This window comes from Lonchura striata, chromosome 6, assembly GCF_046129695.1.
Source record: "Lonchura striata isolate bLonStr1 chromosome 6, bLonStr1.mat, whole genome shotgun sequence".
Taxonomy (NCBI): domain Eukaryota; kingdom Metazoa; phylum Chordata; class Aves; order Passeriformes; family Estrildidae; genus Lonchura; species Lonchura striata.
Window position 1 is genome coordinate 38892951 of NC_134608.1, and position 24116 is coordinate 38917066.

A 24116-nucleotide genomic window follows, 5' to 3' on the forward strand; every position below is an offset into this window, starting at 1 on the left:
ATAGCTCCACATTAAGGACTGCAGCATGTCAGAATGCAAGGTTAAACTAGGGAATGATTCCTTTAAAATTTAAAAAAAACAAGCACTTGAAGACCAAAGGAAGCAAGCAAGCAGTAGGCTGTCCAGGCCAGCACCTGACCTTTGAGATTTCCCCCTCCCTTTCCTCTCAAGCTCTGGCCAAAACAACCATGCCTATTCATAAAGAGCACTGCCAGAGAGATGACCCTGGGCAAAGCCAAACAAACCAATGGTCAAGGATTTGACTACTGCTCTCTGTTCAACAGTACACTAAGTGAGAAGGTTTAAAAAATATTTTGAGTCCCACACAACAGAACCTGACACCTCTTCTCATACTATCTGGAGAATGCACTGTACATTTCAGATATACAAGTCTCCTAACTGCAGAGTTCTGAATATAAATTTATTAAACAAAAAGGAAAAGAAAGACTAAAAAGAAAGAGTAGTCTAGGAAGTGAACTAGATCTGCCTCTCCAACTTGAAGAAATGGGCACAGCCTGAAGGCATGACCTAAGAGCTTTAATTCAGTGAGTGTCAGTGGCTGGATATGAAAATGTGTGTTAATGTGTCCCTCACCAAAGGAGCCTGAGTGTTTCAGCTTCCCTGAGAAAATTAAATCAGTGACTTAAATTATCATGCTATGTGATTCAATTATAACACACACATCCTCAAAAGAAACAAAAATAAAATAAAAAAACCCAGACAAAAAAGAAGAGTGTAATCCCACCTTGTCCCAGACAAATAACAAACATGATTGTAGATAAGAAAGATGACAACCACATGGATGAAGATAAAAGAACAGGAGGTAGCCAAACTGAACCTCTTAGTAAGTTACTTAAAATGTCTTATAGAGACAATTGCCAGCTAGGACTGAAATAGCATTTCAGCTCAGAGAAACAGGGACACCACTTCTGGGTGCCCCTCCACTCTCACAAGAGGAAACGTTGGAACATCTCTCTTCTTTTCCTGAGGGTCAATTCATGGCCTCCAGTGAAGTGACAGGCAAGGGAATGAGAAAGGCAGAGAGCGAAAGGAGAGGGAGAGAGGCTGGCTTCCTCTTAGAGTCCTTTCCTGGCTTAGAAATATTTGCAGCCCCTGGCTTTCTGCCAAGTCTCATTATCTAGAAAGATAAAAGACAACTCCCCCATGCATCTACTCCCCCTGCCCTTCAGGAGCTGGCAGCCCTCATCACCCTCCCAGAGCCTTTTGAAGTTTCCTGCTATCTAGAACAAATTCTACAAAATGCCTTTGAGAGCGGGGAGGGGGAAGGGACCACTGCAAGTTCCAGAGACATGGACAGTGCTCACAGACTCAGGAAATAGGCAGTGTGGGCTAGAAAGGGACACAAACTCCAGTCCCACTTGCTACAAGCCTGTGAAAGTGAAGAAGGAAACAACTGTTGTGGGTTCTCATGCCCCAACACTACAACACCACCCCCTTCCTTCAGCATCGGTCACTTGTTGGGCAACATCCTGCAAAAAGCATTTAAGTGAAAAGAGACTGGGCAGGTAAAGGTGTCTTCAGTGTGCAGTACCTGAAGGTGGTTTCAATAAGCAGAAAATTGCTCTTTCAAAATTTCAGTCTGGAATCAGACAAGAGGAAAAAGAAGGGACCAATATTCTCATCTTTCAGCTGTCTTTCATCTCCTCCAGTTTTATAGAGAGCTATATTCAGTAAAACATAAACCTACTGCTCTGACTCAAGGTCACAGCTATGGGAAGAAAGAGAAGCAGCAAGGCAGAGATGAAGTATGCCTGTGAGGTAACACAAGAGAGACACCATTCTTTTGTGCCCTCTGGGGCAGGCAGCAGAAGGTAGCATAGCTGCCAGTACAGGCAGAACTAACTTGCTTTTAATCTCTGCTGCAGAAAACATGCCAAAACCAAAGGCAAGAGCAGGTCCAAAGGGCTATTTCCTATGGTTACAAAGGAAAGCACTTACGGCAATTCTCTTCATCTGAGCCATCCTTGCAGTCTGTGTCCCCATCACAGAACCAGTGCTCAGCTATGCAGCTGCCATCACTGCAACGGAACTCCTTCTCTGAGCACTTTCTCATATCTGCAGAGACAGCAATGCAAACAAAGCCTTGGCTTTTCTCAGAGGACCCAGGAAAACATCACACCATCCTCCTGAAGCTCGTAGGACACCCTCAAACAAGAGGGCTCATTAAACTACACATACCCATGTCAGGCAGGGCCTGAGCAAAACCATAATTGTTTACTGAACTGACACAGAGTGCTGGGTTCAACAGGAATCCAAGGGGACTTCACAATGCCATGTCAAGGAACTAAAGGTCTCAAATGATTTTTTTTGTCTGGCAAGTAAGCCACATAGCCCAAGATCCTAAGCAGCCAGCCCTTGGAATGGAATATCCCACAAGTTCATCTCAGAAAAGCCAGCTGGGAGCCTTAGTTGTGTCCAGGGAATCCTAGAAATGCACAGGCTGGACAACTAATTTTAAAGTACTGTGAGGGCAGAATTTACATTACTCACCACACTGCTCGTCACTGTTGTCCCCACAGTCATTGTCACCATCACAGTGCCACAGGCTGCGAATGCAGTATCCATTCTGACATGAGAACTCATCTTCCTCACACTCCCTTGGAGCTGCAAGGACACAAATGGGATAAGGTAAAGGCAATGCAAGAAGATTTAGCTTGCAGAACGCTAAATGTGTGACATGTTACAAGTCAAGCAACATATCCTCCAAGGACACAATGATGCTGGAGAGCTGATTCTCCTAACAAATACCAGGAGAGCCACTGGGAGATTTCTTGAGTGTCTCTTTTCCACTCTATTCACACACCAACAGTACAGGAGGCTCTAAAACTTGAGGTTTAGGTTGAAGGAAGTAGCTGGAACAGAAAGATGAAGCCACTCATCCTATGCTGGTATGTATTCTAGCACTGTCCCAAGCCAGACTCAAGATAACCCTGCTCAGAAAAAAGTAATCCAGGCCTTTTTTAAAATTAGTTAATAGTCTCTATCATTATCTAACAGATAATTGCTAGCAGTGTGGTATTTCCACCTTCTTTTCACAACCATGTCAAAGCTGTCATCAAAGCAAAGAACATGTTCACTGAAGAGGGAGAGAGAAAACTTGAACTTCCTCTTGTGAATACCTCAGCATTTGCAGCCTCATTCCACTCTTCTCACCAGTCTCCTAAGGAAGCTTGTCTGCAGACAAGGAAAGGAAAGGGACTACAAATTTAGCACCTGAGGATTTCAGTCCAACAGAAACCCTCTTATGGTTACTGCTAGCCTGAATAAACCCCCAGGAATCTCTCATGCACAGAACCATGTCTTTCTCCTTTCACTCCAAATCTTTTGATCACACCCTTCTCCACGGTTATCATAGATAAGAGGGCATTCAACCTTTTATGTAAAACAGAAAACCAAAGAGATCCAGACGTACATATCTTTTAATTCATGAATATATTTGAATGGAATGGACTGGAAAACTGAGCTTAGTCCTGCATTCCAGACCATCACACAGGATGTTAACCCCTGAACTTTGCTTCCTAGTTCTTTGCCCAAAAAGGCAGGCAAAGATCAGGGTTATACTGATCATAAGGTGAACTAACTTCCATGCGTGCAGTGGACATAGAATACTTTACAGTCAAGAGCTTTTTTTCTATATTTCTTAGATAGGGTTCCTCCAAGAGAGTCACTCTGGAGCACCATGCACACAACTCTGTAGGCAGTATCCCTAGAGCACCTCCCTCTCAAAGAGCCCTGTTTGAAGGGACAGGATGCTGGTGACAGGCCAGCATGGCAGAAAAGTCAGACAGTGGAACCTGAGGCCACAGGAAGTCAGCCAGACAGGCAGTTCAGTAGGATTTGGCAGGGGTTAGGTGTTTCCACTAACAGGGGAGGGCATGAAGAGCCCAGCTCAGGGAAGTGCTTCATGGGACATTAACTAGCAAGGCTGCAGGGCATAAACGGTTCTACAGCTGGATGGAGAAGCATTCCCTCCCCCAAGACAGGCAGCCGAACAGCAAGCCAGGTGCCAAGGCAGCAGGGTTTACAGGTACACAACACACCCCTATCACAGGCAGAATGTAGCTTATTACAAGCCAACAGTCCCATTCAGTGGATAGACTCTTACATTCCTGTAATAAAAAGGGTCAACTTTCCCCAGTCACAGCAGGCAGGCACTGCACCCACCCTGTTCCCTCAGACAGGTGACTTACGGCAGTCCTGCTCATCAGAGTCGTCCTCACAGTCATTGTCTCCATCGCAGACCCACGACCGCCGGATACATTTTCCATTGTCACAGTGGAAGTCCAAGGGGGAGCATGTGGGTAGCACTGAAAGAGCAAAGAAACACCTCATGGAGCTGCAGCCAGCTTCCTTCCTGGAAAATAAAGTTCCTTCCCTCCTGAGGGAGCAGAGCTAAATCTCTTAGAAACAAAAGACAAAATTTCAAGTCATCAGGAAGAGCTGTTCCTTAGAGGGAGGGTCAGGGTAGGTCTATAGCTTGGCAGTCTCTCTTCCCCAGAGAAACACTGACCTTTCCATAAAAAAGTAGTTGTCGCAATTCCCCCATTGAGTTCCTTTTTTCTCTTTCATCCCTGAGCCTGCTGTCCTCCCATAACTGCACTTGTTTTATAACAAACAAAGTTAAACTATCAACATCTTTCCTGCATGCTTCCCAGGGCAGTCCATCCTGTTTCTGTTACACAGCAAGCTCCTTAGAGTGAGAACTATCAGAAGCAACATTTTGACTTTATGAAGTAACATGCTACAGTGTGTTTCAGCATGGGGACTCTGTCAGGGTTTTTGCCTAAAAAATCTGCAAGGAGAAGCTGAGAAGCAGGAATCCAATGCTGGGGATAATTTTCTGTACCTCAGGCATGGACAACAGAGTCCAAAGCTTGCTCGAAGTTTCCATCCAGAAAGGATGGAAGAAGGGGACAGACATGAGATGATGCCTGCCTACACAGGAGTCTGCAATGGAGCAGAACCATAAATCCACATTTTCTGAAAAAGCCTGGAGCCACAAAGCTGGAATTCAAGGGGGAACATCATTCCTGTTCTTTCCCCCATAGATGAGAGGAACACTCAACTCTGAGAGGTTCATGCTTTTAAGTGCTGCCAGCTGTGGGTAGGCAAGGGGCTGCACGAGACTGTTCCTGACAGGTGTGTTCTCCAAAGAACAGCATTCGCTCGGCGATGTGACGGGCCGAGGGCTACAAAGGCTACTGCCTGAAACCCTTTCATCCCAGCCCAGCTTGCCGACAGCATCTCCCATCTGTCACCAGGCAGGCCAGCCCTTCTCTGCTATGCTGCTACTCCCTTTCCTGCCAACACTATCCTGGAGGTGGGAGTGAGAGTGGAGGGAGGTGGGTAAAAAAGGAAGGTGAAGACAGCAGCCACACACAAAAGGAGGATGATTTAATAAGGAGAACAAATAGTCACACTTTCAGTTTTTCCAGCTTTCTCAATCTTCTGTTTCCCCATGGCCCAGGACAGCCACCAGTGTCCTGATAAAGAAGCATGGATTATACATACTAAATCATTCACTGCTCTCCATAGCAAGTCCTCCAGCATTTCTCATCGAGGGCCTGCCCTAAAAGCCCCCTCGGTAAGAATATATCAGGGCAGATAAATTCAGACTGTCTCTAACATCATTTTTCTAACCACAAATTCAGATCATCTTCTCAGCTCTTCCTGCAGTGTGGCAGGCATTTCTGTATCTGAGGACATCACTGCACATGTAATTGCTCTCAACATTCAAAGAATTAGGTGTTGGCCCTCGGAAGAAGGTACTTCCCATCATGCCCAGGCTACCCCATGCAGATATCTGTCCATCTCATATCAAACTACTTCTAGGCCCCAGAGGGATATGAAGAAGAGGGAGGCACAAAAATCTGTACATTCCCTCTACAGGTTTGACAACATCCTGATCTTCAGCTGACCCTCTTCCTTATATTTCACTTTCTCTGGGTTGCTGCAGCAAAACAAAGAAGGAGTTTCACCTTCTTCCTCAGGGCAGGCAGAAGTAGAAAACTCTCTATTTTCCAAACTCTGCTTCCAAAAAATCCAAGACATTTTTGGACTCAGACGATCAGTCTTACAGATCAGACTCCTCTTCGTCAAGAACAACTTCCAAACACTGCATGCTGAGAAAAAACTTCCCTGCCCTCAGCTGCAATTTCAGCACTAAGACCATCCTCCCAGGATATGCTTTAGCATGACTAATCACCAAAGGACTGCATAGGAGCCACCTGGAAGGGAATTTGCATGCTCACTCTCCAGGGGAGAATTTTTCAGGCTCCCAGAGGGTTAAGCCATTAGCGTTGGTTCAGAGCAGATACCATTATCCCACTGAACTGCTGCATCCCTTCATGAGCTAACAAAATGAAATTCCACCCCTACAGGGAGCAGTTCAGCCAATTTCATACTCCCCCTAGATATAAACATCAAGCTCCAAGCACAGGGGAAGGGAGCAAAACACAAACTGCCATATACAAAGGAAGACCAAATTCCCTAAGCCAGCAGAGAGCAAGTGTGTGCTAGCCCAGACAACACTGGGGTGGGGGCAGGGTGGGATTAAATCTCCTTCTACAGGAGCTTTCCTTTAAAGGAGGAAGAAAAACCACAAACCCACTTGAGACCAAAAAACCCAAACTAATGAATGAGGCTGATGTCTCATAGAGCAGAAGAATTGTCAATGGGATCAGGGCAGAGATCCACATAAACATATAACCTGAATCTAATAATGGTCAAAAACAGATGCTTCAAAAGAAAATGTAAGAACTTCTGGGAGCAGCTTTCACGTGGGGGCAATCTTCCTAATCTCCTTCTTCCTAGCTCTGCCGTCCCAATCCCTTCTTCCCACTAAAAAGCACACTGCTTACATAGAAACATTCCAATTTCCTTCTATTTGTTCTAAGCACATCAAGCTCCAGTTCCACTGCAGAGCCCTTTGCTCTAGGGTTGTTACTAATCAGCTCTTTGTGTTGGCCATTTATCACTTCATATTTTGATGAGTTTTATTTCTACAGAGTTAAAGCCAAGGCCATATTGCTGGCCCACAGTGAATGTTTAATACTGCTGTAAATACATCCAAAGTGTTTGGAAATTTGAAGTTAAGAGGAAATTCAGAAGTCAGGATGTCACACGACACTCAACCAACCACCACTATGTCTTGTTCTGACACAATGGAGCAGCTATGGTAAGTGTATTGCTTTTACGCATATAGCTAACTTTAAAAGCCACAGTCACAAGGTAGGTACATGCAATACAGATAAAGCAGTAAGAACTCTTTTCACAGAGGTAGAACAAGACATCTTCATCTTGCTGGAGGACAAGCTGGATTAGCATCAAGAAGACTAGAAACTGAATTCCCATATTCTCATCCCATCTTGATATTGATGCATGACCCTAGGACAGTTCTGACTCTTTTGCCCCATTCTCCAACCTGTAAAATGAAGGATATTTATTACTTTCTGAAACAGCTGCAAGTCCTCCATAGGCATTGCTTCCCCTGATAAGAAAGCAATCATAGATTGTAGTAAGATGCTTTCACCAGCACTCACAGCAGGATTAGGCTATGTCAACAGTAAACACAGTTAAGCCTCAACCCCCCTCCTCTGCTCAATTAGAGCTTGATCTCTCCATATCAATGCAAAGAAACAATATTTTCCTAAGAGAGATGAGCAAAGGCAAGTCCCAGTTGGAGTTGAAAGCAGGCAAATGCCCAGACAGACAGGTACTAACTTGCCTCCCCAGGCAGAACCAGAGGCAGGATGGGGAGCAAACCCAAGAAAGGGGAGCCAGTGGAAAAAACTAGGCTGGGCAGCAACAGCTAAAGAGAGCACATCTGTCAACTGACAGTGAGCAATACAAAAAGGCCTTTGAACTTCCAACCATTTTCCTGAGCTCATCCCTTAGCATGGTCACACTGGACATCATCCAAAGTTTCAGCAAAGCTGGGTCTATCGTGAGCCTGCTATTCCTCCCCCTCTCCCAACTCCTATTACACAGGACACTCTTTTATTGCCAAGCAGAAGGAGAAGGGGGAGGGTGGGGGAAATGGGAAGTTTATAAGGTGAAACACAGACTGAATCACGTCCCACTGTCCTTTGAACACTTTATCCCTGTTGCCTGTGGTGAGCAGGTTGCTTTGTACCCAAGGACAGCAAGCAACTGGTGTTCAGAGGTCTGGAACGCAGAGAGGCTTGAACAATACTGGCTGCTTAATTAGACAAACTCTCATTCATGTGAAGAATGAGAAGTCAATTTTAAAAACAAATACAACAAAAAAAAATCATGCTACCTACATTAGAAAAGTGCAGCTTAACCCCCCAGCTATGTTCATACTCGTGCATATGTATAAACACACACATACCCACAAACAGATCTGTCTGCTGAGATCTGCAGCACAGCAGGCAAAAAGTCCAGGGACAAAACTAAAGGAGGTTAGTCCACTCTCAGGAAAAAAAAGGAGACATTGCATTTTACTAACAAAATTTTTGGAAAATCTAGTTCCAGAATAACATAAAATGTTACTGCACTGCTGAACTGTATTTAAGGAACTGTATTTGTTGCTGGTTTAAAAAAAAAAAATAAAAAAAAAATAAAACAAAAAAAGACTATCAGCATCCAATCTTTCACAACTCTTTGATCACAAGCACTCTGCCTGAGGGGGCATTGCATTAATTCTGGTGCCCTTTAAAGGAAACATACATATTCCAAAGCCCAGTAACATGACAAAGTTGCAGATATGGAACTGGTTTGTTTTTAACAGAATACTGAACTCTTGACAAGAGTTCCTAGATTTTAAAACTTGGAAGTTTAGATGTGAAGCTTCACCTGCACCTTTGCATCTGAGTTCCGGATTAAGTGAATGGCAGAAGGAAAACTATTATTTCAAAGTTTCCATTACTTTTAATAAAAGACCTGTGAGATTTTTATCCTAACCTCACCCTAAAAATTTTTTGTGGGGCTGATGAGCAGGTTATAGTGATAATCCTGCCTGGCAAGGAGGAGGCCCTCTACTGGGCTTGAACGAGCTGTAGCTCAACAGGAACTGTGTAGATTTCTCCATGAGATGGGAGCAACAGCTCACTTTCAGTAATCTTTAAGGTGAAATAAATAAATTTTTCTTCAGATCCTTCAAATGAAGAAGTATTGTAAAACGGTGCACTGAGGTAAGCAAGCAGGTCTACACCCCAAAAAGTAACATATTTACAAGTTAATTATGTATGATACAGACCCAAAATTCAGACCAAGAAAGCTCTTCTGGGAGGATGCTTTTGGGGAGATTTGGTGTATCTTATGAGAAACAGAACTATGTATCAGTCCTCAGGCCAAGTTTACTCAGTTGTCCTTTCACCCTTGCCACAGGAAGTAAGACTCATTCACACTATGAAGACTTCAAAGGGCGTGCAGGAGGGCAGAATGAAAACCATTCCTCTTCTTGCATGCGGCTTTCGTTAGGGACAGTCTCTGCTGGCACAAGGCAGGAAGGCAGCTGAACTACTCTGTGCATGTGCAGCGAGGACTTCCAAGCCAGACACTGTCAGCAAGCCAGAGAGCTGACAGCAAAGTCTATGGAGCTGGCATGACAGCTGGCAGGTTGCTTATTGCTATTATTACTACAGCACTCTGGCTTGTAAACATGATCCAGAGCAGGAAGCAAACATGTCACGGAATAATTGGCTTCCATCACAGCAGGGCTTAAAATCTGCAAGGAGAACAATTTCTGTCACAGGTAAGCAGAGGCAGAGCTCTCCCAAAACTACAGAAAATACCTATGGAGAGGCCAAGGACACCGATACAAATGTAAAGTGTTTGGGGTGTGCAGAAACAGCGACAGTTGAGGAAAAATTTAGTGCAACCAACTCAAGTGGCAATTTGTTTTATAGTGTGCAATACAATATTAAAAATCCAAACAAAGTAAAACACACCATATTTTAAGAATTTATCTTAAAACTGAAAATATCTCTCAAAAAGAGGGTTTCCCAGGTCTGCTCCTGTTTTTCATAGTTGTAACTTCACTCACTATCAAGTATCTTGCTTTCTTTTTTTTTTTTTTTTTTTTTTACAGCACACACTGCATTTCAAGCTGTTATTCTTTAACCACAATGACAGATTATCAATTCAGGGCTAGAAAAATTGCATTAATACAGAAGTCAGCAAACTCCAATCAACTACTCAAGCATATATGAGTCCTATATGAGTATACGCACATATGCAGTACTATATAGACATAGGTGCAAGACTGAATCTTGACTTGCTAAAATAATTTTCACCTTAACCCCCAGTTAAGGTGTTTCAGTCTCTTGCTTTATTAAGAGTCCAGTAGTTCAATGTCTTCCCATTTTCCTCTCCTCTTCCCAAGGAAGTAGACAGAACTCATTCTTCTCGTATTGGCTTAGAGTATGCATAAAGAGCATATGACACACTAAAGAAAAGTACACTTTAAAAAGGTATGGTTGCTGATTTATTTCTCTGGAAAGTTTGGACATTCACAGGAGAAAAAAGAAAATCATGTAACTCTAAAACTAGCTTGCAGCAGAGGACTGGAAAGGTGGGATTCCTTGCAAACACATTTGGTTCACTCTTCCAATTAGAGACATCTACAGACATCTCCCTGCCTGTAAAACTCAGAGTTGCCCATCTATACGATTGCCAGAAAAGAATCTAAATAGCTTTAGCATCTCAGAAGACTCCATATAAAGTGGGTGCAGATTGCAGTTCATAAGTCAGAAAAAACAACTGGGCCCACACCAGCATGAAGACTAGCCCCATGATTTTTGAGGAATTTTTAAAGTAAGCCTTTAGTATACCTGGAGCTTGTTGGATGACTTCAGAAAAAATCTTTAGCTCAGTGTTTGTATTAAAAGAAAATTAATAATTTCAATTAATAAATAAAACGATAAATCAAGTTTAAAACAGAGAAGCTCAGAATTTCACTCCAACCAGGAAACTTTATGCATGTCACAGACAAACACCCAGGGAACACTGCTGATTCATGAGAAGCTTAAAATGATTTGAAGTTAAAGTTGTTGTTCCAAGGGGCTCAAGCCCCAACCCTGCTCTTGCACTCCTGTTTATGCTTGGCACAGTCAGCAAGCAGAGGAAATGGAAGGTTAACCCCACAAATGAGTACACCTTCAAAAGGCTCCTGTATGCCAAGCAGAAGGGAGAGATTTAGCAAATAACCTGTTCTGGCAAAAAGGTTCATTACTATAATAACTAAGCAAGACACAAAACAGCACAGACAACTACCACAAACCTACAGTGTAGAGCTGATCTAGTTCTTACAAGCTAAGAATAGTATCATACTTGGATTCATAATGAGCAACCACTCAGAGCAAGACATAACAGGCTTAAAGGAGTAAGTGCTCCTCAGGCTTCTCCACTGCAACCTTGAATGTGTGTGCTGAAGTCATGCACTTAAGAAATGGGGCAAAGGATGCTCCAGAAAGGTTAACTTTTATTTCTGCTTTCTTTTTTCCACTAAATTGTACTTCAAGTACTGCTGGCTGTCAGCTGAAAAAGTTCTCTTTGTATCTAATCTAACAGGATGCAATATTTAAAAAGGCAGCTCCTACTCTAGTCCTTCCCCTTGAATCACTTTACTCTTTATAAATGGAGCTCCTTATCTCCCCTTCCATCCTGTCAAACCTACTGTCCTTCTCTGTATATGTTAGCTTTCTTCTATCACTAAATTACAGACACCTACAGTACAAGTTATATCCTGAGTAAGACCACAGAGTCATCAAGGTTGGAAAATACCCTTAAGACCATGTAGTTCAACAGTCAACCTATATACCACCCCCAAGCCATATTCTCAAATGCCACATCCAGACACCTCTTAGGCACTTCCAAAACCAGGACTACACCACCTTCCTGGGCAACTTAATTCCAATGCCTGACCACTCTTTCAGTGAAAAGTTCTTTTCTATTGTCCAATATGTACCTTGCCTGGTGCAACTTAGGGCCATTCACTCTCATCCTTTCACTTGAGACATGGTAGAAGAGACTGATCCCCACCTCACTACAACCGCCTTTCAGGTAGCTGTAGAGGACAATGAGATCTCTCTAGCCTCCTTCTCTCCAGCTAAATTCCAGTTCCCTCAGCTGCTTCTCTCAAGACACGTTTTCTAGACCTTTCACCAGCTCATTTGTGCTTCTCTGGACACACTCAAGACCCTCAGTGTCTTCTTGTAGTGAGGGGCCCAAAACCAGACACAGTACTTCAGGTGTGGCCTCACCAGTGCCAAATACAGGGAGACAATCACTGCCCTGGTCCTTCTGGCCACACTATTGCTGATACAAGCCAAGATGCCACCGGCTTTCTTGGCCACCTCAATACACACACACACTAGATCATGCTGCTGTTGACCAGCACCCTCCTTTTCTGCTGCACAGCTTTCCAGCCTGTAATATTGCCTGGGTTTGTTGTGATCCATGAGCAGGATCTGACACTTCACCTTGTTGAACATCGCACAACTAGTCTCAGCACATCGACCCAGCCTTTTCCTCATCCACTAAATGGGTCATGCTGTCACAGAAGGAGATCAGGTTGGTTAAGCAGGACCTGCCTTTTTTAAACCCTATTTGTCTGGGCCTGATCCCCAGTTGTTCTGCACAAGTTGTATGATGGCACTATGATGATCTGCCCCCTGACCATCCCTGGTACTGAGGTCAGGTTGACAGGCCTTTAGCTTCCTGGACAATCCTTCCAACTCTTCTTGTAGGTGGGCGTTTTATTTGCCAATCTCCATTCAACTGGAACTTCTCCAGTTAACCACAACTGCTATTAAATGACTGAAAGTGGTTTGGCAAGTTCTTTCGCCCTCATTACTTTTAGGTGCATCCCTTCTGGGCTCATAGACTTGTGGGTGTCTAATTAGCATAGCAGGTCACTATTTCCCTTCTGCATTATGGGGGCTTCACTCAGCTCTCTGTCACTAAGTTCCAGCTTAAGTAACTGGGTATCCCAAGGACAACTGGTTTTGGCATTAAAGACTAAGGCAAAGAAGGCATTAAGTAACTCAGCCTTTTTCTTATTTCCCAGACACTATGTCTTATATTCCCTGACACTATGCTACCATCTACATTCAGCTAACGGTAAAGACTCTGCTCAGCCCTCCTTTTGCTGCCAATGTCTTATAGAAATTTTTTCTGTTGTCTTAACTGCAGTGGCCAATCTTTTAGAAACTGTAAATTAAAAAAGGCAGAAGTCAAACCCAGTTCCCACATTCTCTCATCACTTTATATTCTGTCTCTTGTATGTCTACCTCTATTTTATATTCTTCCCAACCTCTAGTGTCTGAAAATATCAGCAATTGCTCACACTTCAGTACTGTTTCCTACTTTGCACAGCTTCCATTCAAATAGATACAGGCCAGATCTCCTTAATATATTGTATTTCCTGATTGTGCAAGACCAAAAGGTTCCTCTCTCTGAGGCCACAGAGAGAGAGACATGATACATCAGTAGACAACAAGAAAACGTAGAAGAAAGTAGCATTAAAAAAATGTTCTTCCTCAAAACACAAAATCTGCCTCTACTTGTAATACTAAGACTTCTCAAACAAGAGATGGCATATTCATCTTTAGCAGCCCTTAGTGGATTATACATCCATAAACTTGTCAGACTGCTGTTTGAGAATGCTTGAAGTTTCAGAATCAATATTTTGTGGCAAGGAGATTCACAGTTTAAGCATATGCTGTATGAAGCAACTCTTGTTAGCACCTCCTGCTAATTCCTATGGAAGATCTTATCTTTCCTGCTCCCAAGTCCTACCATGCCTGCTTAGCTTGCATTTTTTTGTGCTGGAAGTTGTTGAATCACCAAGAAAATAATATCAAGAAGTATAACTTGTCTAAATTGTTACTGAGCCCACCAAAAAAAAAGTTAAAACAATACCTCCAGCATCCCCCAATCTCCTCACCTACCTACAAAAAACCCCACAAGAAAAGGAATTTTTTCCTGTGCCTAGTGAAAAACCAGAAAAACCAGCTTAGCTATTGGAAATGTCTCACCTCCCCAAGACTCAAGGTCTTCCATGTTGCTCAATGTTTGCAAAATTTTAAGAAACAAGAATTAAGAAGGAAGGAAATTTTTGTGAAGCTGGGTAGATATCTCCCACATCTAAGGAAGAAGAGATTCTTTAAGACAATATTTAAAATATTAGGAAAGCTCTTTTCCATACAGTAATCAACAGCAGAAACCAGGAATGGTTAGAGAAAGATCCAGCAGAGGAAAATAAATTTCTCTCTCATGTCCATTGACAGGAGCCTTAAATTTTCAGCTTTAGGACAACTTTTAGGAAAGGAGTTTCATGAGACCAGGCCTTTTTTTCTACTCTTAAATTCTACCATGCTCTGTGGAATCCAAAGAGATGAGGAAAAAAAGGAACTTATTTGTGTTTCCACAGAAAGATGTTTTCTTTATTCATCTCTATCATGCTACACCCACTCAGAATGACATTTCACATCAATTCTCACCTAGCTGGGTTCAGCCACACAGATGCAGATACACAGTACCTGTGAGGTAATTTCTCTCAGCAGATCCCAAGACCGATGAATGTTATTTCAGTGTTTGCCTTTTCCTCCTTTCACAGGGTGGCAAGGACAGAAACTAGAATGTTACTTAAGAGGGCAACACCCTCAAGGGGCACCAGGCCCCTACACCCTGTTCATTTTCCATTAATATTTACAGCAAAATCATATAATTCTAACTCAGAGATAGTGCTTTTACAAGGGTGGAAAAATGAGAGGTACTTTTCTCTGTCTCTCCTCTCCCTCTAAAATATTCATGTCCAACCACCATCTAAAACCAGCTGAAAAAAAGGTCGAAGCTGGGCTTTCACTGTGTTTTATATCAGTGGAGAATGGCTTTGTTCGACTCCAAGTCAGTCAAAAGTATGTCATCTACAATCAAAAACATTTGTCACACAAATGGCAGGATGTGCCTGTAAAACAGGGCAGCACCTACAGAGAAAAAGATAATAAATTTTCCCAAACACAAGTCAAGGATGGTATTCTTACTGCAGCCATCTTCATCACTGTGGTCCCCACAGTCATTGTCTCCATCGCATTGCCACTGAGCAGGGATGCACGTGCATTCACCAAAAGCACTGACAGCACAGGTAAAATGATTACGCCCACAGGAGCACTCAGTGCTACTTGTAACACCTGTAAAGGAAGAAAAACAGTAAGAAAGATGTTTTGAAGAGATCCCATCTATTTTAGAGTAAACATTAAATAAAAAGTGACATCTATTTTTCTCTGTGTACACACTACTGTGTATGAACACATCCTTGACTGCAAAGGAAAATATTCACCCTCCTCTCATGCTGAAATTGGAGATCAATTACTATACAGTTTCTTGGAAAGGGGCTCTTTGAAGGCAACACTAAAGTGCCATCTGCCAAAAAGAGACATGGGAATCAGCTGAAAAATATCTCAGCACTAATCACAAACATTCAAGGAAAGCCAGGTATCAGAACACCCCTTTTATTTTACAAAGTCAGTCCTCTCCTAGACCACAATGCTGCTGCTGCTCTTCACTTAGTTCTGACACCACAATACAAGGGAAAACTCTCTGAAGTAGAATCCTTGCTATTTGAAGGGTCTTCTCCAAACCCTAAACATTTTAGATGCAAACCTTTTTTGTATGTCACTATTTCAGACTTTCCAGACTCCAGTAAAAGTGGAAAAAATAGCCTTTATTATTTATCTTTAAACATCAAACTGTTACATTAGGCTGTGCATAACTGACATTTATAAGACCAAGAGGATTTTCAGGTTTACAAACTGACCAAAAGAAAGTGCAGTCCAAACAATAATATATAACCTGATAAGAATATTTTTTCCAGCCTTAAAGTTAGCCTAAGGACCTTCCCACCCTCCTTTCCTGCCTCCAGAACAATAGCCTAAAACAACTCTTAACTCTCATCCCTGTGAAAATGCAACTATTTATGATATTATCCCACACTTCCTCTTAAAAAATCTCTGCCTTGAGAAAGAACAGGCTGTAACACCACCCACCCCCAAAAGGAAAAGGTCATGCCTGAACTTCTTTATCTAGACAATCTACATAATCAATATCACTGTTAAACAAATGATTATCAATCAATCATCAACTCACTCAAGCTAGTCTGGTTGGATTTTTTTGCATGGTTCTTTCTTTCTGGAATTCAAACAAACCTAACGCTCTTAGATTAAACAACAGATCATAAGGAAAGAATTATAGAAAAATATCTGCCCCAAGTGGTAATCACATACATAGCAAACTATTTTCAAGCTTTTTGATTTCATTGATCTCACTTATACATCTAGTTTATCTGTGATTAATCATAACCTGTATCAATTAAGTAAAAAGATAAAACAAGCCTCATAATTTCCTTATTTTCCATTCTAATTGAGAAAAGCAATACATGTAAAATTGATGTAATACTTCTGCAACTCTTTCAACAGCAGAATTCCCTCCAGTGAAAACTCCACTTTGGCAAGTAAAACAAAATTTTAACTTCAGAAAGGATGCACTTCCTCGAAAAAGGATTACATTGTTTCTTCTGCACAAAACTGGCTGAAGAGTTTTCTGCCAGCCCCAGCTGCCTGCTTGCAAATGCTACACTGCAGGTTGCAAGGCCTTAACTACAAACTATTTTACAAGCTGAACTGTACCAAACAAATTGGTTGTGGGATTTCTTATTCAGTCTGTCATGGGCACAAAAACCTTTTATTCTTTCACTCACATCCACTATAAGTTACCTTTGAAAGGTTTAGTACAAAACATACATCTCAAGGTATTACTGCATGCAACAAAAAAGCAGTCATCATCTGGTGTAAGAGGTATAAAGGCTAAAAGAACAGGAGGTAAATAAGGAATGCAAGAGGCCAGACTCTACAATTCCCTGGGTAGCCTGTCCTCCAGTGCTGACAACCCTTTTGATGAAGAAATTTTCCCTAAATCTCTTCTAACACAACTTGAGATCATTTCTGCTCATCCTGTCATTTTGTACCTGGGAGAAAAGACACCTACCTCCCTACAACCTCCTTTCAGGTAGTTGTGGAGAGTGGTAGGGTCTCCCTGAGCCTCCATTTCTCCAGGCTAAACAACCCTAGCTCCTTCAGCCCCTCCTCTGAAGACCTGTTCTTTAATCCTTTCACCAGCTTTTCTGGCCTTCCCCATGAGCAGCATGGCAGTACAGCTCTGCAACAGCAAAGAAAGAATTAGTGCAGCTGTCCCAGTCTGCAAACTGTAACTTAATCTGCTGTATTGTCAAATATACAGTGCTCTTCAAAGTTGCTACTAATATTAGATTACATATAAGCACACACATACTAAATCTGTTCTTCTCACCTCATTAAAGTTGCTATGTTCCATCATCTCTGCTTTGTGATTTTACCAAGTTACTGAAACTGTTGGAAGCTGAAGGACATGCTATGACCTAGATACCAACACTCTCTCATATGGACTAGCTTGTGTCTGTAGTGCTATTATGTAAGCATACTTTGCTCAACTATTTCAAATTACAACCAGTGCAGATCTAATGGTTTGTGATTTGTGACACTTAGGAGAACTAACCTTCTAGTAATTTATAAATCATGATCTACCCTGGTTTTGCACATGATTGTTGGGAAAGATTTCAACCTATGAACAGCTTCAGAAGCAAATCCTGGATGGCTAGTCTTTCCCAGCAAAAAGAACAAGGTGAATGAAAGCTGGCACACCTTAAGGCAGCAGGAATTTTCTCAATGATTTCAGTGTGGATAGTATTTCACCTTTGGTGTCTCATGATTATTTCCCAGCGCTCAGAGCTCCAGTCTCACTACCCTGTAACTGTATCTGTAACAGTAGAGGGTCAGGAAGGATAAAGATGAGAAGCATGTTTTTTCCAACTCCAAGCGGAAGTGGTGCACTCAGTGTGAGAAGCCTTAGCAGGAGATCTACTCTCTTACCTCAAACTCTCATTAAACACTGGGAGTGTGAGACAGAAGGCTGACCAAACACATAATGCTCCAGTGTCACGTTTCAATACCAGTTAGTCAGTGGGCCAGCACCAGGATGGAAATCAGCACTTGCTGTTCAGGCAACTGGACCAACAATCAAAGGGGACATATCTAATTGCACTTCTACACATTATTCTGGAGTAGGAACAACAAGAGGCACCTCTGGGCTTAGTAATGACAAATATTTTTCCTGAAACTTTACATCACATTGCAGGCTTGGACATTCTGTTAACTCTGTATTCAAAAGTATCTTCACTTATGCAGAAGGCAAAACCCTGACATATTTTAGCAATGCAATATACATAAAATTATACAAAATAGCTAAACAGAGATATTGCCACATGCTGAGCTGATATCACTCAATTTTCATGGCCTCTCCTGATCCCTCATGTGAGCACAAAAAAATCTCCTACTCTCACTTGCCCATGGGTACAAAGAACCAAAAAATTATCTTCGCTGTTTGTAGTTTGGTTCCCTCCAGATGCATAGCAGCAGGATCCAGTAACCAAACAGTTTTCTAGCAAAGTATACAAACAACCTCCCGATTTTAAAAACAGGAAGTCAGTCTAAACACAGGCCTCATACTTAACATCTGCCATCACTATAAATTTAGTATGGTATGCTCAGTTTCTTCAGATTCCTTCCAAATATCCTCCACATCTTCATATTTATCTGATAAATGAAATGTCACCTAAGGAAGGGTTAGTTGCCTCCACCTCTCTTAAAACAACAGTTAGGATCTACGTAGTTTTATGTCTAAAGTTGGCAAAGCAGTTATGTCATTTCTGGCTGAAAAGCAGAAGTCAATTATCATCCTGTTACTTCTGCCTTTTTTTTTTTATTTTTTTATTTTTACAGGGGGCGGGGGAGAGAGGGCAGGGCTGCTTAAACAAGTACATTGTTACTCTGCTTCCCTCACCTCCCAGCAACTCTTCATCAGGCCAAACAATACAGCCCCATAAAGCAAAACCTAATAATATACACAGATTCATTTTGCTGATAAAGTCACTTGCAACCCTCAGAGCTATTACAGAGCAACCCTTTATTTGTCATGGATCATAAAAATATCGGCATTACAAAGAGAACCTAAGTAGACAGTATAATTACCAAACTGGGGTCTGTAGCTGTTGCTTTGACAGAAACAATAGATTTCTAGTGGAGAGTGAAAACACTGTTTAAGTCCTGATGGTATGCTTTATTTCAAAATCAAAGATTCCAACCCATTCCCTCTACAGCTCTTAACACTACTGTGTAGCAATTCAACCTTTGACAGGCTGTTGATACAACATGGAATCATGCAACAGCCCAATTTGGAATGGACCTCAAAAGATCACCTGGTCCAACCTTTTGTGAAGAATGGAGCCTGGATGAGACTATCCAGCACCCTGTACAATTACATCTTGAGAACCTCGAGTGATGGGGACTCTGTCATGTCTCCTGGGAGGTAGCATGATTGCTCTCACTGTAGAAAGAATCTTTTGTTGAGATGAACACATTCCTGTCAGTCTCTAGTACCCTTCTAGCACTGCCAGAATTTTATCATATTCACATATGGATGAAGTTTGCTCAATGAACAACTGCAAAAGAATCTGGCTTTAATGATCAATGCCATGCTGGCTCTCCAAATTTTCTTTTATCCAGGTATCAAGAACCAGCTATGTACAAGAGACTTCCACTCCACATCACCCTGTTGATTGTATATTTTCCCTTTGATCCTAACACCTGAACCTCTTACTGTTATTTTTAAAATCAGCAGTAGGAAGTTCACAGCCATCAGTTTGTTTGCATCACACTCCAATTCCTCATGTACCTGTAACACCAGACATCATAAAGAATAAAAGATTTTCTGGATAAAAGAAAATTTGGAGAGGCAGCATGGCATTGATCATTAAAGCCAGATTCTTTTGCAGTTGTTCATTGAGCAAACTTCATCCATATGTGAATATGATAAAATTCTGGCAGTGCTAGAAGGGCACTAGAGAACAGCTAAAACCATGGCTGAGTATCCCTCAAGAGCTTCTATGCTGCAATGAAAATAGCACCAATAGCTTTAGAAAAGCCAAAACTATAAACAAATTTGGCATTATTTACAGTTGCAGACTGTTCAGTTCAGCTCAGAATAAGAAGCCTCTGGAAAGACCAATCATTGTCTTGGTCCAGCACTAAGTAACATGGATTTGGGTTCCTCCCTGTCCATGGACAGGCATCTAATTCTGGCCTAAAGAAGACCTTCAATGGAAGGCAGAGATCTTTCTGCAAACCTCAGAACCAAAAATATGACATTACCATATTTTATAATTTTAGCTCTACCACATAAAAATGTTGTGAGGACAGAAGGAATAAGTGGATATTGAACAAGGGTGAAAATACAGGACACATTTGAAACTTAGAGTGACAAAGAGGAAAAAAGAAATCCAGAAATCCAAAAATGAAATGGAATATGATTAATGGCATTAAAGGTGAAAGGAGATAACTAAAGTCCGAATAGTAATGGGTATAAGTTTGTAGGGTTTTTTCCATAGAGAAAGTACTGAAGGGTATCCCCAGATTTTGAACAAATCTGGAATAAGCATCAGAATATTTTGCCCTGGCTTCAACAGATGCACTGAATTTCTTTCTTCTGCATTTTAAGAAATCACGAGCATCTGATTGTTTACTTGGGGTTAAAATTAGTGAATTCTGTAGCACAGCCTTCTTAATACCTTGCCCACCTATTGCTAGAAGGTCTGTGTCAGATAACAATTATCCTTCTTTCTCCACTTCCAGGCCAGGCTCTCTTTTGCATTCCCATCACACAGACATCTTTATGAGGAGATATGTCAGATGTCTTGAGCATAGTTCAGATGATACACTCCTTTATCCAGCAGTTCCCTGAATTCCTACAGCAAGGAAGCTCGGCTTTATTTGCTTGCCTGTCTTGAGGGAAAATGAAAATTTTGGATTCCTCTCTTACCCAAATAGCAGTTTCTACTGAAGGAAAAAGTACAGTTAATCCAGCTTTAGAAAAGGGATTTGCTGACCATTGTTTAAACTCAGAGCTCTGCTGGCTGACATAGAAAAGGCAACATTACAGCACAACAGCCTGATGTCAGAAGGGGCACCATGCACTGATAAAAGCCAACAGTTTTCTCTTCTTTTCTACTCCCATTACAGAAGCATCTGAAGCAGTTCTGATTGGGAACCCACATGGCCTTCAAGCTGTTGAAGCCTGCCTAGATTAAAGTTAACATCACTAGGAAGAACAATCCAAAAGTTGTCAGAGGTTTAAACAGAATTGTTACAGTTTTGGGGTTTTTTTTGAGGAAGTATGTCATAGTGGAAAGGTTAAGGGAGAAAAAAAAAAAAGACAACCCTCAAAAAAACCACATGAACCAGAGAAGAGACTGAAGATATTACAGCTTTTGGTAATGGAATATGGTGCCTACTGTGGCAGTCTCCCAGGAGAATGAAAGTTCCCTAGTCCTAGAAATTCCCCTTTCAGTTTGAAAAAGCGAGGATACCTCAATCCTCAACCAGCTTGTTCTCAATTAAACACGTGACTGCACAAAGTGCTAGGGAGAGACCCATTATCAATCACCTTCAGTTACCATATTAAACTGCCCAACTAAACACCTTAGACCTCAAAAATGTTACACTTAATGTGAGCACAAAGAAAAGAAAGCATAAGGAAGAGAAATTCCACAGGGCATCTGCTAACTGGGACTTGAGGAAGATAAGGGGTACAACAAAGTGCAAACTGACTGAGTGTTGGTGCAATGGGTGTGTGACTGAGCTAGAGTGAGACTGGAACAGAAGCTGTATTTTCGGAAACACTGCATGGGGAGAGAAATAGGAGGCCTTTAAAAACATGTTTGAGTCTCTGGATCCCAGTTGTGACCCCACAAAATTAAAGAACAGCACTCCCACTGAGTCCACTGCAGCCAAGGAGTAGGAAAGTATTTACAGAAATAACTATTGAAAAAATATACTGAAGAAGATTTGATTTGAACATAAAAAGACTCAATGATTAAAAAGAAATTGTTACAGTTCCTTGTTCCAAAACTTTAAAGTCATAAATTAACACCTTGCAATAACCAATGTGACTATAATTGAGGTCTCTAGATACTTGTCCTAACTCTACATATATCTCCAATATCTTCTACAGAACTTGATAAAATTACTTCTTCCATTCTATAAGTAGGTATACTACTATTTTGCCACCACAATGTACTGAGGTTTAATGTTTAATCTGTTTCTACATATACAGTCTTCAAACAGAAGGTGCATTATTATTGCCATGAAACCCTACTCAAAATCTTATTCAAATTTGCTGGGTTACCAGCAAACACAGATCAAAAAAAATCAGCTGAAGGACCATAAACAAAAGATAACGAGAAATAGCAGCAAGTCAAGCTTCAGGAAGTAGAGATAGCTAGTAGGTATTGTAGGGATCAGCATTAGATCCAGTCCCATTAAATAACTCCATTAATGATCTGGAAGAAAGAGTAAGTAGCAAGTTAAAGGGGCCTGCAAATGATACCAAAATAGGAAATATTCTGCTCCAAACACAACAGAGGAAAAAGAAATAATACAGAAGGGACCTTAAAAGATTAGAATTATGGGCAGGAAATTAAGATTCAACCTTTAAAAATATTTTTTTAAACTAGTGCATCTGGTGGAAATTAATTTGAAACAGATTGAACAAATTAATAGAAAAGGCTGGGATGCAGCAATGCCTGGAAAAATCAAAGAGCAATAATAAAAGACTAGCCACTGGTTTCTGCTATGACACTAAAAAATTACTTTAAGCTAATGGTGCATAAATGTCACATCATAGAGAAAGAAACTTTTCCCCCATCTGCAGAACTGGAGTGTAAGATTAAGGTCCATAATGAGGCTTGTACAGGGAAATTAGGCATCATATTCTAACCACGTTTATCAAAAGTGTGTTAGAGGCACACAGTTCTCTCAAGACTCCAAAAAGATTCTATTTGAAGCCTGAACCAACATGGTATATTTTTATTCCCTGCTTACTATTTAGTTCTTGAAATCAGACAAAAAGCAACAACTACCAATTCTATGAGGGTTTTTTCCTGAATTGGAAACCTTGTTTCCTGAGCAACTTCTTAGCTGCCTATGGAAGTACCTCACAATAGACAACACATGAAGTCTCAGCATAAAAACAGGAACCTTTCAACCACTAAAGCATTTTAAACACATCAAAGTCCCAGCCTTAAGTTCTTGTCCAAAAGAACACATGAAGTATCAGGTAAATTACAACTATTTCAAATGGACCGAGGAATTTTAACAGGTGAGGTTAGACAGGAGAAACCTGTATCTGAGTGACCACATCTGCAGCGTTACTTTCAGCTCTCAGCTCCTCAGCACAAGAGACATGGAGCTCCTGGAGCAGGTCCAGTGGAGGGTTATGAAGAATCTCTCTTATGAGCAAAGGCTGAGGGAGTTGAGCCTGTTCAGCTTTGAGAAGAGATGACTGACAGGGGACCTCATCTATGTCGGTATCTGAAGGGAGGGTGTCAGAGGATGGAGCCAGGCTCTGCCTGGTGGTGCCAAGCAATAGGACAAGAGGCAATGGGCAGAAACTGATGAAAAAGAAGTTCCACTCAAGCATAGGAGCTTCTTTGTTGTGCAGGTGACCAAGCACTGAAACAGGTTGTGGAGTCTCCCTCATAGGAGATATTAAAAAACTATCTAGGTGCAATCCAGTGCTATGTGGTCTAGGATAACTGTACTTGAGCAGGGGGTTGGACCACAATACCTAATGTGGTCCCTTTCAACCTGACCCATTCTGTGACTTTTTCCCCCAGCCTTTTCTTTAGAATCCTATAGAGCTCCTTCCTCGGAACACCAGAACTTTGTAAGGACCTGGTAAAACACCTCAACTCTAATTTCCAGATATTTTGCTGTAATGTGACCATACAGTGACACATTTTACATATTTACTAGCCATTAAATGGCAAATGTCCTTTCTGTAACTACAAGATTCCCTCAAACATTTGGAACTTGCAGGAGTAGAAAAGCTAGTCTTGTTCTGTAGCTCCACACATCTGTCAAACACTGCTGACATCCAAGAAGCCAAGAACCCTATCAGCCTGCTTCAAACATCATGTCCTC

At 41.6% G+C, this 24116-nt stretch overlaps 1 protein-coding gene across 3 annotated transcripts in view; it reads right to left on the reverse strand.

Moving 5' to 3' along the window:
• Positions 1 to 24116, reverse strand: part of LRP4 (LDL receptor related protein 4) — an 83085-nt gene that overhangs the window by 27218 nt on the left and 31751 nt on the right. For all 3 annotated transcript variants that reach the window (XM_021533348.3, XM_077784176.1, XM_077784177.1), the window contains exons 2-5: positions 15033 to 15179; positions 4212 to 4328; positions 2512 to 2625; positions 1960 to 2076 (exon numbers count right to left, since the gene is read on the reverse strand). In XM_021533348.3, coding sequence (XP_021389023.2) covers positions 1960 to 2076; positions 2512 to 2625; positions 4212 to 4328; positions 15033 to 15179 — 495 coding nt within the window. The remainder of the gene's footprint in view (positions 1 to 1959; positions 2077 to 2511; positions 2626 to 4211; positions 4329 to 15032; positions 15180 to 24116) is intronic.